General features: G+C 45.5%; 1 protein-coding gene across 10 annotated transcripts in view; it reads right to left on the reverse strand.

Moving 5' to 3' along the window:
- Nucleotides 1–14,417, reverse strand: part of spega (striated muscle enriched protein kinase a) — a 237,721-nt gene that overhangs the window by 201,864 nt on the left and 21,440 nt on the right. For 5 of the 10 annotated variants that reach the window (XM_059967544.1, XM_059967547.1, XM_059967543.1 and 2 more), the window contains one exon: nucleotides 4,755–4,789. The exons of the other annotated variants lie outside the window; for them this stretch is intronic. In XM_059967544.1, coding sequence (XP_059823527.1) covers nucleotides 4,755–4,789 — 35 coding nt within the window. The remainder of the gene's footprint in view (nucleotides 1–4,754; nucleotides 4,790–14,417) is intronic. 10 annotated transcript variants of the gene reach the window in all.

The raw sequence follows: 14,417 nt of genomic DNA on the forward strand, positions 1-14,417 counted from the left end.
AGTCTGCAACCATGAGTTATGCTGGCTGCTCATTCCACACTCCTACCACCCTCTGAGTGAAGATGTTCACCTTAAAAATTTCACCTTTCACCCTTGACCCATGACCTCTAATTCTAGTCTCGCCCAACCTCAGTGGAAAAAGCCTGCTTGCATTTATCTCATTTGTAGGGGAAAATGCTTCAGCTCACTCATACTCAAGGTTGCCTGCCAGATAAAACCGCACAGCTTGGGAATCTTCTGTCAAGCCCTCACCACCCCCTCCTGTATACAAGGGGGCTGGAGCTGTTCACGTTGCTCCTGGTACACTATAAGCAATGACAACAGAAAGTGTTGAATACAAACTCAGCAGGTCAGGGAACATCTTCACAAACAGAAACAGGCTGTGACTGTTTATTAGAATGGCGGGGGTGGGGGCGCGGACGAGTGAAAGCACGTTAGTCCAGGTACCACAGAAGGCGGGGGGCACGGGGAACAACAGGAAGTTTCACTAACAGGGTGAAGTTACGTGTCTGTATGAGAAGTGAAGTTCCTCTCCCTGTACAAGGTGTCGCTAAAGTTACATAGAACATTACAGCACAGTACAGGTTCTTCAGGCCACGATGTCGTGCCGACCCTTTAACCTACTCTAAAATCAATCTAACACTCCTCTCCCAAATAGTCTTCCATCTTTCTTTCATCCATGTGCCTATTCAAGAGTTTCCTAAATGCTCCTAATATATCTACCTCTGCCACCAGGGTGTCTCTCACATTCTCTGTGTAAAACATTTACCTTGGTTATCCTCCTATAGTTTTCTCCTATCTTGCTCCCCCGTGTATTAGTTATTCCACCCTGGGGAAAAGTCACTGCTGTCCATGCAATTTATGTCTCTTATCATCTTGTACACCTCTATCAAGTCACCTCTCATCCTCCTTCACTCCAAAAAGAAAAACCCTCATTCACTCAACCTATCCTCACAAGACATACTTTCTAGTCCAGACAGCATCCTGGTAAATCTCCTCTGCACCCTCACTAAAGCTTCTGTATCTTTCCTACAATGAGGCCAATAGGACTGAACACAATACTCCAGGCATGGTCTAACCAGGGTTTTATAGTTTTATATATTACATAACCAGAGTCTTGTGAGGATAGGTTGAGTGAGCTCGGGCATTTCTCTTTGGAGTGAAGGAGGATGAGAGGTGACTTGATAGAGGTGTACAAGATGGTGAAGTCACAAATAGAGTGGACAGCCAGAGACTTTTTCCAGGGCGGAAATGGCAGAAGTATGTTCTTCACACAGAGAGTGGTGGGTGCATTGAACACCTCACAGGGGTGGTGAAAGAGGCAGATACATTAGGGACATTTAAGATAGTTGTAGATATGCACATGGATGAAAGAGAAATGGAGGGCTACGTGGGTGGGAAGAGTTAGATCGACCTTGGATTAGGTTAAAAAGCTTGCACAAAGTTATGGGCCGAAGAGCCTGTACTGTATCATTCCAAACTCTAAGCTCTCCGTTGAGTCATGGTGGCACCCTTAGCCAACAGAGGCTTCACGACGTAGACAAACCCTGTAGGCGAGAAGCTGTGAACAGGGACCAAGCTATTGTTTCCATCCCCAACCACACAGCACATCTCAAAGTTTGTAACAGCCAACGAAATGCAGTCACTGTGTGCAAAATAGAGTGGATTATTTGTGCACAATAAGCTCCCACAGACAGCAAGGCGATGGTGGCCAGGTCATCTCATTTCTCCCGGGGTTGATGGAGTGGATTCCCTGACCCAGGACACCAGGAACAACCACGCCCCAACACTCAAACCATCCTCACTATTGTCCATTATCCCCAAATGGAGTGAGTGAGGAGGAGGAGGGTGGAGGGAAGACATGGAAGAATGAAGGAAGAAATGGTGAAGAAAGGGCAAAGAGAAAAATAAAGGAAGGAAGGGAAAAGTAGGAATGGAAGAAAGGATTAAATAAAAAGAAGAAGAAAGGAATGAATGAACAAGGGAAAGAGGAAGGGAGGGTGGATGAAATCAAGAAAGAAAGGGAGGAATAAAGGGAAATTTGAAAGGAAGGGATGAGAGAAGAATGGAGGGAAGGGAGGAATAAAGGCAGGTTAGGAAGAAAGGGAAGGAAGGGAGGGAGAGGAGAGTTCTAAGTGTAGTAAAGAAGAAGGGGAAAGAAGGAAAAAGTGAGTGCAGAAGGGTGGAAGCAAGAAAGGAAGATGGTAATGGAGCATGAGAACAAGGGAAGAAAAAAGAGTGGAAAGAAAGAAAGAATGAATAAAGGGTGGAGGTTAGAAAGCTGAACAGACAGAAGGAAGGAAGGAGGAATAAACTGAAGGAGGTAAGGGAAAGAAGGAAGGAAGGAGGAAATGAAATAATGAAGGGAAGAAGTAGCATGGAAGGAAAATTGATGAAGGAAGAGTGGAAAGAATAAATGGATCCAGGATGGGGAAGATAGGGGGAGGGAAGGAAGATAAAAATAGCAGAAGGAGGGATTGTAGGAAAGAGCTATAATGGTAAAAATGTAAATGAAAGATGAAGAACAAAAGGAAGAAGTGCAGAAACTGAGGAATAATTGGGGAAGTGAAGAAAAGAAGGAAGAAAGAAAAGGACACTAGAAACAAACTCGGGAAAGAAAGAAGGAACAAAGTGGAAATAATTAAGGAAATGGAAAAAAATGAAGGGAATGAATAAAACAAAAAGGGGAAGAAGGAAGGAGTGAAAGGCAAAAGAGCGGGAGGAACGAAGGATGGATGGACAAAGGGAAAGAAGACATGGGAATAACAAAGGAAGGGTTTCAGGAAAATTGCAGAAAATGTTTGGATGGATGGTAGCAATGAAGGTGGATGGTTGAGAAATGGAAGGAAGGGAATGGAATGAGAGGAAGAGGGAAAGTGAAGGAAAGCAGAGGAGAGATAGAATACAGGTGGGGAGGAAATAAAGGAAAAACAGACATGGGAAGAAAGGGAACCAAAGAAAGGAAGGAAAGGCAAGTGAGGAAGAGAGACAGGAGGATTGAGTGAAGCGGGAAGGGAGGAATGAGGGAAAGAAAGATGAAAGGAAAGTTGGGAGAAAGAGGGAAGGAAAATCAAAGTGGATGTGCAAGAGAGATGGAAGAAAGGGATTGAAGAAGTATTAGTGGAAGAAGGGGAAAGAAAAGACAAGAAAAAAACTAACAGAAAAGAAGGGAAGAGAGATAAAGGAAGGAAGGAAAGAAATGAAGGGAGAGAGGGAGACAGAAATGAAAGAGGTAACACACACAAAATGTTGGAGGAACAGCAGGTCAAGACCCTGCTTCAGAACTGAAAAGGGGGCAGAAGCCAGAATAAGAAAACGGGCGGAGGGGGAGTAGTGCAAGCTAGGAAGTGATAGGTGAAGCCAGGTGGGTGGGGAGGGGGTGAAGTGAGAAGCTGGGAGATGATAGGCAGATAAGTTAAAGAGCTGGAATCTGAGAGAGGAGATGAGTGGACCATGGGAGAAAGGGAAGGAGGAGAGGATCCAGAGGGAGGTAATGGGCAGGCAAGGAGAAGAGGTAAGAGGGAGGCCAGACTGGGAACATAAAGTGGGAAGGGGGAGGGGTAAATGGCAGAGGTAAACCTTTTTTGTTTTCAATACCTGAACCCCAGGAGAAAAAGATTCCATCTGCCTATACTATCTATGTCTCATCATCTGATAAACTTCTGCCAAACCTCCCTTCAGCCTCTGCTGCTGCAGGGAAAATGTTCCCAGTCTGTCCGATCTCCTCCTGTAACTAAAGTGATAGAGGCAGATGCATTTGAGACATCTGAGAAACTCATAGATGGGCGAAGGGTGGAGGGCTTCGTGGGAAAGGGCACTGGTCTTGGAGAGGGTTGGGAGGGGTCAGGGCAATATTGTGGACCGGGGGTGGGGGAGGTGGAGCCTGTGGTGTGTTATACAGAAAGAAGGAATGCCTAAAGAAAGGGAAGGTGAAAGATGAAAGTAACAAGAAGAAAGGGTGGGGTTAAGGGATAAATGGAGGGAGGGATGAAAGGAAGGAACGAAAGAGGGATGTAAAGAAGGAGGGATGGAAGGAGGAAAGATTCTCAGATTGTTCAAAAGTGCGTCAAGGGCCTATTTCTGTGATGCAGTACACTGTGATTCTATGATACTGAGGCATTGGTCAGACCACACGGAGTAATGAGAGCAGTTTTTGGGCATATTTAAAGCAGAGGTTGATAGAATTTTGATTAGTCAGGACATCAAAGGATACAGGGAGAAGGCAGGAGAATGGAGATGAGAGAGATAATAAATCAGCCATGGTGGAATGAAAGAGCAGACTTGAAAGGCCAAATAGCCTAATTCTGCTTGTGTATCTTATGGATATCCCAGAAGTGTGAGGGTGACAGGTGAAATATCCAAGGGCAACCTGAGGGTTAACTTCTTCACTCAGAGGTTGGTGTGAGTGTGGAACGAACTGCCGGCAGAGGTGGTGGATGCAGGTTCGATTGCACCATTTTAGAGAAGTTTGGGTAAGTACACGGACAGGAAGGGTATGGAGGGCGATGGTCCAGGTACCATAGAACAATAGCCCAGCATGGACTAATGGGCATAAGGCCCCGTTTCTGTGCTGTAGTGCTCAACGTCATTGGAAAACACATAACATCATAAGGCCCCAATTCCACCCTCTTGCCCGTGACACCAGAGTCAGTCCTTCCACCTGACCCCCTCGCCCCAGCCCTGCTCTGCTGACCCCAGTGGGACCCTCGGAGAGCTAAAAGAGCATTTATATAAACACAGAAGTGTTTCCATACCATAGCTTTGTCTCCTGCAGTAGCGGAATACTTCGCTTCCATGGGGGCAACAAGAGAAAGCAGATATTATAAAACGGTTACTACAACAGCACACACAGAACATCAAGAACATGCAATGCCCCACTCACCTGGCACATCAACACAGCAAACACCACAAAGGGGACAAACACAAAAACGGCACGGAACAGACAGAGAATGCAGCAATTACAGATGGTATGAACATACACTTAGTGACCACTTTATCAGGTACACCCTTTCTCATTGAAACCTATTGAATATTGAAAGGCCTAGATAGTGGAGAGCATGTTTCCTATAGTGGGAGAGTCTAGGACCAGAGGGCACAGCTTCAGAATATGGGGATATTTTAGAACAAATTTCTTTAGCCACAGGTGGTAAATCTGTGGAATTCATTGCCATGGTTGGCCACGTCATTGGGTATAATTAAAGCAGAGGTTAACAGGCTCTTGATTACAGGTAGAAGGCAGAAGAATGGGGTTGAGAAGGACAATAAATCAGCCATGATGGAATGGCAGAGCAGATTCAATGGGCCAAATAGCCCCTTGTCTTACGGTCTATCTCAACTCTAAACCATTTAAATGTTGGACATTTTTGCAATTAAGATACTTCAGCATAATAAAGACTAGTCATAATCATTCTTTCCCTTAAGTATGGAAATAGCACTGTCACGGTAGGACCAAACAAGGAGTGGCGCAGGCAGAAATGGCAAAAATCTACTCCTAAATATCAGGAAGGCTGAGGACAAAATGTGACAAATCTCACAGGCTTATCATCCAAGCCAAACAGTTAAAAAATAAACAAACAAGCTTCAGGTAAAATAGGACCAATTCTTGTCCAAAAGAACTTTGCCTCTGCATGCTACAATCTCTTTGGTCAATGCCAGTCCAATTTACTATGTCAACTGTCACAGCGCAGTTTCAGGTTGCAACCATTAGGTGGCCCTATAGATCTGTTATCTTCCCATACTTGGAAATTAAGTGCATAATCACCAAATGACTGGATGCAACCTTACTAGCACTGAACCTATTTTGCCTTGGGGAGAAGTGGAGTGAAGGAGAATGGGAGACTGGAATCACACACAAGAGAAAATCTGCAGATGCTGGAAGTCCAAGCAACCCACACAAACTGTTGAAGGAGCTCAGCAGGCCAGGCTGCATCTAGGAAAAGAGTACAGTCGACGTTTCGGGCTGAAACCCTTCAGCAGGACTGGAGAAAAAAAGCTAAGGAGCAGGTTTAAAAGTCAGGGAGAGGAGAAAAACACAAGGTGATAGATGAAAACGGAAGGGGGAGGGATGAAGTAAAGAGTTGGGAAGTTGATTGGTGAAAGAGAAGACGACTAGGGAAGAAAGAAAAGGGGGGAGGAGCACCAGAAGGAGGTAAAGGGTGGGCAAGGAGGTACAGTGAGAGGGAAGAGGAGACGGAAAATGGTGAAGGAGAGGGGTGTGGGGGCATTGCTGTAAGTTTGAAAAATCAATGTTCGCGCCATCAGGTTGGAGGCTACCCAAACAGAATATAAGGTGTTGTTCCTCCAACCTAACCGTGGCCTCATCATGACAGTGGAAGAGGCCATGGATAGCCATATCGGAATGGGAATGGGAATGTGAAGTGGAATTAAAATGGGTGGCCACTGGGAGATCCTACTTTTTCAGGCAGATGGAGTGCAGGTGCTCGGCAAAGCAGTCTCCCAATCTACATTGGGTCTCACCGATATACAGGAGGCTACGCTGGGAGCACCGGACACAGTATATGATCCCAACAGACTCTCTCCCCTCCCCCCCAACTTTTAAATCTACTCCTCAGCCTTTTTTCTCCCGTCCTGCTGAAGGGTTTCGGCCGGAAACATCAGCTATACTCTTTTCCATAGACGCTGCCTGGCCTGCTGAGTTCCTCCAGCATCTTGTGTGTGTGAGGGACTTGAATGACTTGATAGAGGTGTATAAGATGAAAAGAGGCATAGATCGAGTAGACAGCCAGACACTTTTTCCCAGGGCGGAATTGGCTGATACAAGGTGAGTAATTTGAAGGTGATTGAAGGAAAGTACTGGGGGATGTCAGGTGCAAGCTTTTTCACACAGTACATGGAACGTGCTGCCAGGGGTGGTGGCAGAGGCAGATACATTTGCGACTTTTAATTGGCACGTGGGTGATAGGGAAGTGGAGGGTATGTGGGAGGGAAGGGTTAGGTTGAACTTGGAGCTGGCACAACATCATGAGCCGAAGGCTCTGTGCAGTGTTGTAGTGTTTGATGTACTAATCATCTCTTTCACATCCCTTCCCAGCAGTGCTGGCAAACCTTTCATTTTGCTTGTTGACACTTTAGCATTCCTTTTTACACTGCCTCAGTTAGCACTGCTGTACCTTTACTATTCTGTTATTTTCATTGTACTTTGTAAAATGTTATTACTTAGTTGGAGATAGAGTGTGGAATGCCTTGCAGCTCAATGAGCTGCAGCTCCCAGAAAACCCACCTACTTAACCCTCGCCTGATCACAAGACATCTTACGGCAACCAATTAACCTACTAACTGGTCCGTCTTTGGAATGTGGGAGGAACCCATGTGGTTACAGGAAGGATGTACAAAATATTTTACAGAGGATACTGGAATTGAACTCAGGACTCTGGCGGCCCAAGCTGGAATAAATGGTGTTGCGCTAGCCGATATTTATTATGACCATGTATACTCTTTACTCCATGGGCTTCACACAAGTGAAGAATTTCATTGTATAATTTTTATTTAGGGGTACAGCATGGTGACAGGCCCTTCTGGCCCAACGAAGCTGTACTGTCCAATTACACCCACCTGAACAATTAAACTACAGCCCATGTGTTTTTGGAGAGAGAGATCAGCTTTATTTGTCACTTGTACATTGAAACACAGTGAAATCTGTCGTTCACTTCAGCAAGGATTTGTGCTGAGCAAGCCTGCCCTTCCAGAGCATGCCGACAATTTGATAGCCTTAACCGGACGTCTTTGGAATATGAGAGGAAATCGGGAGCACCCAGAGGAAACCCAGGTAGTTACGGTGAGAGTGTACAAACTCCTTACAGACAGCGGCAGGATTTGAACCCCAATCTTACAGCTGGCACTGTAAAGCGTTGTGCTGACCGCTACACTGCCAATGTGGGAGAAAACGGGGGCGCCCGGAGGAAGCCCATGCAGTCATAGGGAGAATGTACGAACTCCTTACAGACAGCGGTGGGGTTTGAACCCATGTCATTGGTTCTGAAATAGCGTTACGTTATGAAGCCATCCCTATGTGATGACAATATATGGCGATAAACTAGCCAGAGTCTGTACCGGTGACAGACTCTTACCAAGTCTTGCTGATGGGCGGGGTTTCTTTGACTGGATTCATTCATCTCTGAAGTGGGGGTTGCTCAATATAAGTCATACCAATTGATCTGGAATGCTTTATCATCATTTACATCTTCTTTACTTGTATAACAGCGACCATTAATAGAGGAGTTCAAACTCACCCAAGTGTGCCTACTAATCTATCTAACCATGACCTATGAATAGTTTGAAGAATATACTGTATACCCTTTGCTAGTTCCATAACTTTGGTAGTTTTTAATTATTTTATACTTAATGTAGATACCACAAGTTTTGATGCCTCTGTATTTTCATATGTAATGATTTAAAATCAAAGAGGGAGGGGATGTTGTTAATTGTTATTTTCTTTGCAGTTAACAATGAATTGCCTGTTTGTATTTTATGTACCATCTATATACATATAAGTGTGTAGTATGTTTCCTAGTGTGCAATTGATATGCGATAAGTATGCAATTGATCAGTGTGACATCTAGTGGCTGTTTGTATCATTCTGGAAAGTTCTCTGGTATCACATTATTTGAATAGGGGCTATCTGATTGGTTAACTCTTATCTACAAATTTGAATGGAATGGTCCTTATCTCTGGGGTATAACAAGAGCCAACCATGTTGCCCTGCCATCTTTAGTCTTTCTCTTCTTTTCCTCTTTGTTCTTACACTCCTGCTACCATCCATTTCCAACTCCCTTTCTTCTATTAGCACTTAATAAAATGATTGTGAAGCAACAGGTTTTGTGCCACTTGGACTTCCAAAAGAACCTTGGATTAAAGCATTAGAATCCAACTATGCTCAGTTAGGAGGGTTTGGATTGTTTCTGTTGAGGATCATGGTGACGTCTCCTCCCAAGGTGGTGTATGGTGGACCTGGTGGGTTTCCAGGAGCAGATGGCTGTTCTCCCTAAAGTTACCACATTTTCATGCCCCTTTGGCTGAGAATGGAGCCAACTAGCACTCTCCTTGCTGACACTCTCCCCCACGGTAGCCCTAGTGCCTCACACTGCTATCTGTCTGCCACGGGGAATGTGCCTTTAATGCTCCCCTCAGACTCCCCTGAGTGCTGGCAAAAGCACTGAATTATTTTTTATTTCTGTTAATTTAGAATACAGCGCAGAAATGGCCCTTCCAACCCTTTGAGTTGCACTGCCCCAGCAACCCTCACCAACTCTGATTTAACCTGAACCTAATCACGGGCCAATTTATAATGACCAATTAACCTACCGTGGGAGGACATCGGGACACATGGGGAAAAGCCACACATTCCATGGAGAAGACATACAGAAACTCCTTACAACTGCTAGGGAAACCCATGCTTCAAGGAATTCCGAACTGGATCTTGTCCAGAGACACTACTCATCGAGGGGACCCAGGAAAAACAGCCACAGAAAACACATTTACAATCACAGTAAGGACATCCACATGAAACGTAACTATACTAGATTGGTCATACTATCATCTAGTGCAGGAGTAGAAATGGTTACAGTATTGATTAACGGTTACCTTTGTCACATGTACATCGAAACTTTGAGGTATACAGTGAAAGACGTCATCGTGTCAAATCAGATCAGTGAGGACTGTGCTCGGGGAAGCGCCACTCCTTTAGCATGTCCGCAGTAATTGTATGTTTTTGGAATGCGGGGTCATGGGGAGGAGGCTTGAACTCCTTACAGGCAGTGGTAGGAATCGAACCCCAACCTCACAACCTAACCACTATGCTACTGTACACTACCAATCTGAGAGGAAACCAGGGAACTCGGAAGAAACACACAGAGAGTACGTACAAACTCCTTACAGACAACAGTGGGAATTGAACCCCTGTCACTGGCGTTGAAATAGTGTCACGCTACTCTGCAGCCCCTAAGTGATGACAATATGTAACAATTAGCTAGCCAGAATCTGATTATTTTCTCTGTCCCGCACCGGGTTAGGGGTGCTTTCTTGGCGCAGTTTGGGTTAAGGTTAAAGGTAAGTCGTAACTGTATGCCTCTTTTTTGGAATGGTGGAGGAAACCCACGTGGTCACGGAGAGAACGTACAGACAGTGATGGTAATCAAACGCTGATACTTTAACTGTGCCACATCCCACTGCAACTCCAACAGGAGTTTAACACAACCTCCCTTTCACATCACTATTCATTTGGATATGAATTCTCATGGTCAATCTGACATTCTAGGTCCTTGTCACAAGTGTAGTTATTTACCGTATGAACCAGCATCTCTCACTCAGACTTAATTTTCCTTCCAACAATGACCAAGGAGGATAGGTCGAGCAAACTAGGGCTTTTCTCTTTGGAGTGAAGGAGGATGAGAGTTGTCTTGATAAAAGTGTTACAAGATGATAAGAGGCGTAGATCGAGTAGACAGCCAGAGACTTTTTCCCAGGGGAGAAACGGCAATACAAGGGGTTATAATGTTAAGGTGGTTGGAGGTAAGATCTTTACACAGAGATTGGGGGTGGGGGGGGTGGTTAGGGTGGAACTCCCTGCCAGGGTGGTGGCAGAGGCAGATTTATTTAAGAAACTCTTAGATTAGCACATGGTTGATAGAAAAAATGGAGGGCTACGTGGAAGGGAAGATGTGTAGATTGATCTTGGAGTAGGTTGAAAGGTTGGCACATTTTGGGCAAAAAAAAAGTCTGTACTGTTCCACGAAATAGTATGCAAGAATGTGAGAGCCTGCAGTAAAACTCCAAGCAAAAGCTGAGAGAGGTCACAGGAGGAGATGGTGGGGAATTGCACAAAACCAGGAATTGATCTTGGAGGAGGTTAAAAGGGTGGCACCACATTGTGGGCTGAAGGGCCCGCACTGTGCTGTAATTAAGTGTGAGGTGTTGCACTTTGGGACAGCAAATGTAACGGGGCATTACACACAGTGGTCTACATCCAAAGCTCCCTGAAAGTGCAGCACAAGTAGATAGGATAGCAAAGGCATCGAGTGCCGCACTTGCCAAGGCACTGAGTTCAAGACTCAGGAAGTTACGTTGCAGCTTTATAAAACTCCAGTTAGGCTGCATCGGGAGCATGGTGTCCAATTCTGGTCACCCCAACACAGGAGGAATATGGAGCTGGTATCTTTTCCCATGGTTGAAATGTCTGATACCAGAGGGAATGCCCCTAAGTTAACTTTAAAGGTGAAGTGAGAGGCAAGTTTCTTTTTTTTTTAAACAAAATGGTGGGTGCTTGGAACGTGCTGCCAGGGGTTGTGGTGGAGGCAGATACAATAGAGGCATTTAATAGGCTCTTAGATAGGCACAGGGAGTGGAGGGATATGGACATTGAGTAAAGAACACCTCTATTTGTCACATATATGTTGAAACATATCAAATCAAATCAGTGAGGATTCTGCTGGGGGGCAGCTCTCACATGTCGCCATGCTTCCAGTGCCAACAGAGCATGCCCACAACTCACTAACCTTAACCTGTACGTCTCTGGACTGTGGGAGGAAACCCACGGAGTCGTGGGGAGAATGTTCACACTCCTTACAGACAGTGGCGGGAATTGCCTCCACCTTTCCGCTGATTTAATCTCAGCATGTCATGGGTTGAAGGGATTGTTTCAGTGTTGGATGTTCTCTTTCCTGAAAAGTCAGATGCCATTTGCACCAATCCAGTATTTTTATGAACTCTGATTTGGACTTTTATTTAAGACTTATTTAATCAACTGAATTTAATTAGCAGCAGCTGTAGCGGGATTTGAACTCAATTCTTTGGCATATTAATCCAGGCCTCTGGATTGATGATCTAGTAATTAACCTGCCTTCCTTTCTGTGCGGGTGATCTACCCCTGGACCATGCTCGTATGGCATCCATCCAAGTTTCAGATGTCATCATTATACACTCATTACCTCCTGTACTTGATAAAGTAGCCACAGAGCCCATCTGCTTCAAGGTTCGATGTGTTAAACAGGCCGACATGCTCCTCTGCTGTAATGTGTGGTTATCTGAGCTACTGTCACCTTCCTGTCAGCTTGAACCAGTCTGGCCATTCTCCTCTGACCTGGCTCATTAATGAGGCACTTTTGGCACAGAACTGCCGCTCACCGGACGTTTATTGATTGGCTGATTAGATATATGCATTAATGTACAGGTGTACCTAGTAAAGTAGCCACTGACTGTAGCTCATCTGGGAATCTGCAGGGGCTTCTCAGGGATTTTCTTTACGGGTGCACCATCAAAAGCATCCTAGCTGGATGCATCAGAGCTCGATAAGTCAACTGAACTGCCCACGACCACAAGAAACTGCATTACACCAGACAGGAGGAGGAATTTCTTTAGCCGGGGGGGGGGTGGTAGGGGTGAATCTGTGGAATTCATTGCCACAGGCAGCTGTGGAGGCCAAGTCACTGGGTATAGTTAAAGTGGAGGGTAATTGGCTCTTGATTAGTGAGGGTATCAAAGGTTACGGGGAGAAGGCAAGAGAACTGGGTTGAGAGGGATAATAAGTCAGCCATAATGGAAGGGCAGAGCACATTTGATGGGTCAAATGGCCTAATTCTGCTCCAAGGGGGCATAACCCCAAGATTTGGGGAGTAGATTTAGGATAGAGATGAGGAGGAACTGCTCTTCCAAGAGAGTGGAGAATCTGTGGAATTCTCTGCCTGATGAAACAGTGGAGATTACCTCAGTAAATATATTTAAGACAAGATTTTTGCATAGTAGGGGAATTAAGGGTTATGGGGAAAAGGCAGGTATGTGGAGATGAGTCCATGGCCAGATCAGCCATGATCTTATTCAATGGCGGAGCCGGCCCAACGACACAGATGGCCGACTCCTGCTCCTATTCTTATGTCTTATGGTCTAAGTTGTGGGCAGCTCAGCACATCACATAAACCAGCCTCTCTCCTGCTGATCCAGCAAGTGTGGATTAGGACAGGCTGTTTTCTGACAAAGAGATGCTTGGTACGTGTGTAAAAGAGTGTGTACAGAATCTGTATGTTCCTGTTAGAATAAAAGGCTATATTAACCGGTTGATGGACTTAATTATGGGGGGATATTGAGGCCCTAGTTAAGGAAAGTTTGAGAACATGTGTCAACAGGTTGAAGGACAGCTTCTTGTCTGTTGCTATACGGTACAAGGGCAGCACAGTAGCATAGTTCAATGCTTTACAACGTCATCGATTGGGGTTGAAAACTCGGCGCTGTCTGTAGGGAGTCCGTATTCCTCGGGGTGCCCACATTACAAAGCTGTACGGGCTGTGGGTAAGTTGTGGGCATGCTGTGTTGGTGCTGGAAGCATGGTGACACTTGCACGTCCTCAGACCGTGTTGGTCATCGATGCAAACAGCACATTTCACATGTTTGTTTCGATAATTAAGCTAATCTTGAATCATACGATAAAGATGAATTCTTGATTTCTCAATCTACCCCATCGTGATCCTTGCACTTCACTGGTTGGTCTGCTCTGCATTCTCTCTGTAACTCTAACACTATTTCCTGCATTGTTTTCTTTATCACCTCGATGTACACTACCATGGATGGCCCGCATCCAGAACTATCCCAGAAGCAATGGGCCAACTGGCATTGTGCCACCACTCCGCGGCATCGGCCATGACAGTGTCAACGGGAAAGGAGGCCGGGCAAGAACCTGGGTTTTGATGCCAAGTTCTGGGTGGTGTGGGGTGGGAGCATCAGCGCCACCTTCAAAAGGCAATCCTCAGAAAGGCGGCATCCACCATTAAGGACCCGATCACCCAGGACATGCCCTCTTCTCATTGCTGTCAAAAGGGAGGAGGTACAGGAGCCTGAAGACACACACTCTGTGGTTCAGGAACAGTTTCTACCACTCCATCATCAGATTTCTGAATGGACAATGAACTCATGTACACTACCTCACTCTTTTTTTTCCATTTTTAGCTCTCTTTTCTGCTACTTAATTAATCTAAGTTTTATATTCTGATAGTAATTTGTAGTCTTTTTAATTATATTGCGATGAACTGCTGCAGTAAAACACCAAACTTCACAACGTTTACACCAGATTTTGAAAGGGGCCATTGACTGGCAGAGTGTTGAGGTGTCAGTGGTGGTATGGGAGGGGAGGGATTGCAGAGTGTAAGAGAGGTTGGGGGAGGACAGGGTGTGAGGGGGTTTGGAGGTGGTCTAGGGTCGGTGAGGGCATGGGGATGGGCGTATTGGTGTGCAGGATGGATGAGCACCAGTGGAGAGGATTATCTGTGGAGGGGGTTTACAGGGAAGATGGGGAGGGAGGATATTGGAATATGGAATGGATGTGGTGCAGGAGGGTGTTGGTTTGGGGAGAGTGGGAAGGGTGTGGGAAGTGGGAAGAGTGGATGGGTGTGTTATTGCAGGGGTGGATGAGGGAG

The sequence above is a fragment of the Hypanus sabinus genome, chromosome 4 (genome assembly GCF_030144855.1).
Source record: "Hypanus sabinus isolate sHypSab1 chromosome 4, sHypSab1.hap1, whole genome shotgun sequence".
In the NCBI taxonomy this organism is placed as follows: Eukaryota; Metazoa; Chordata; class Chondrichthyes; order Myliobatiformes; family Dasyatidae; genus Hypanus; species Hypanus sabinus.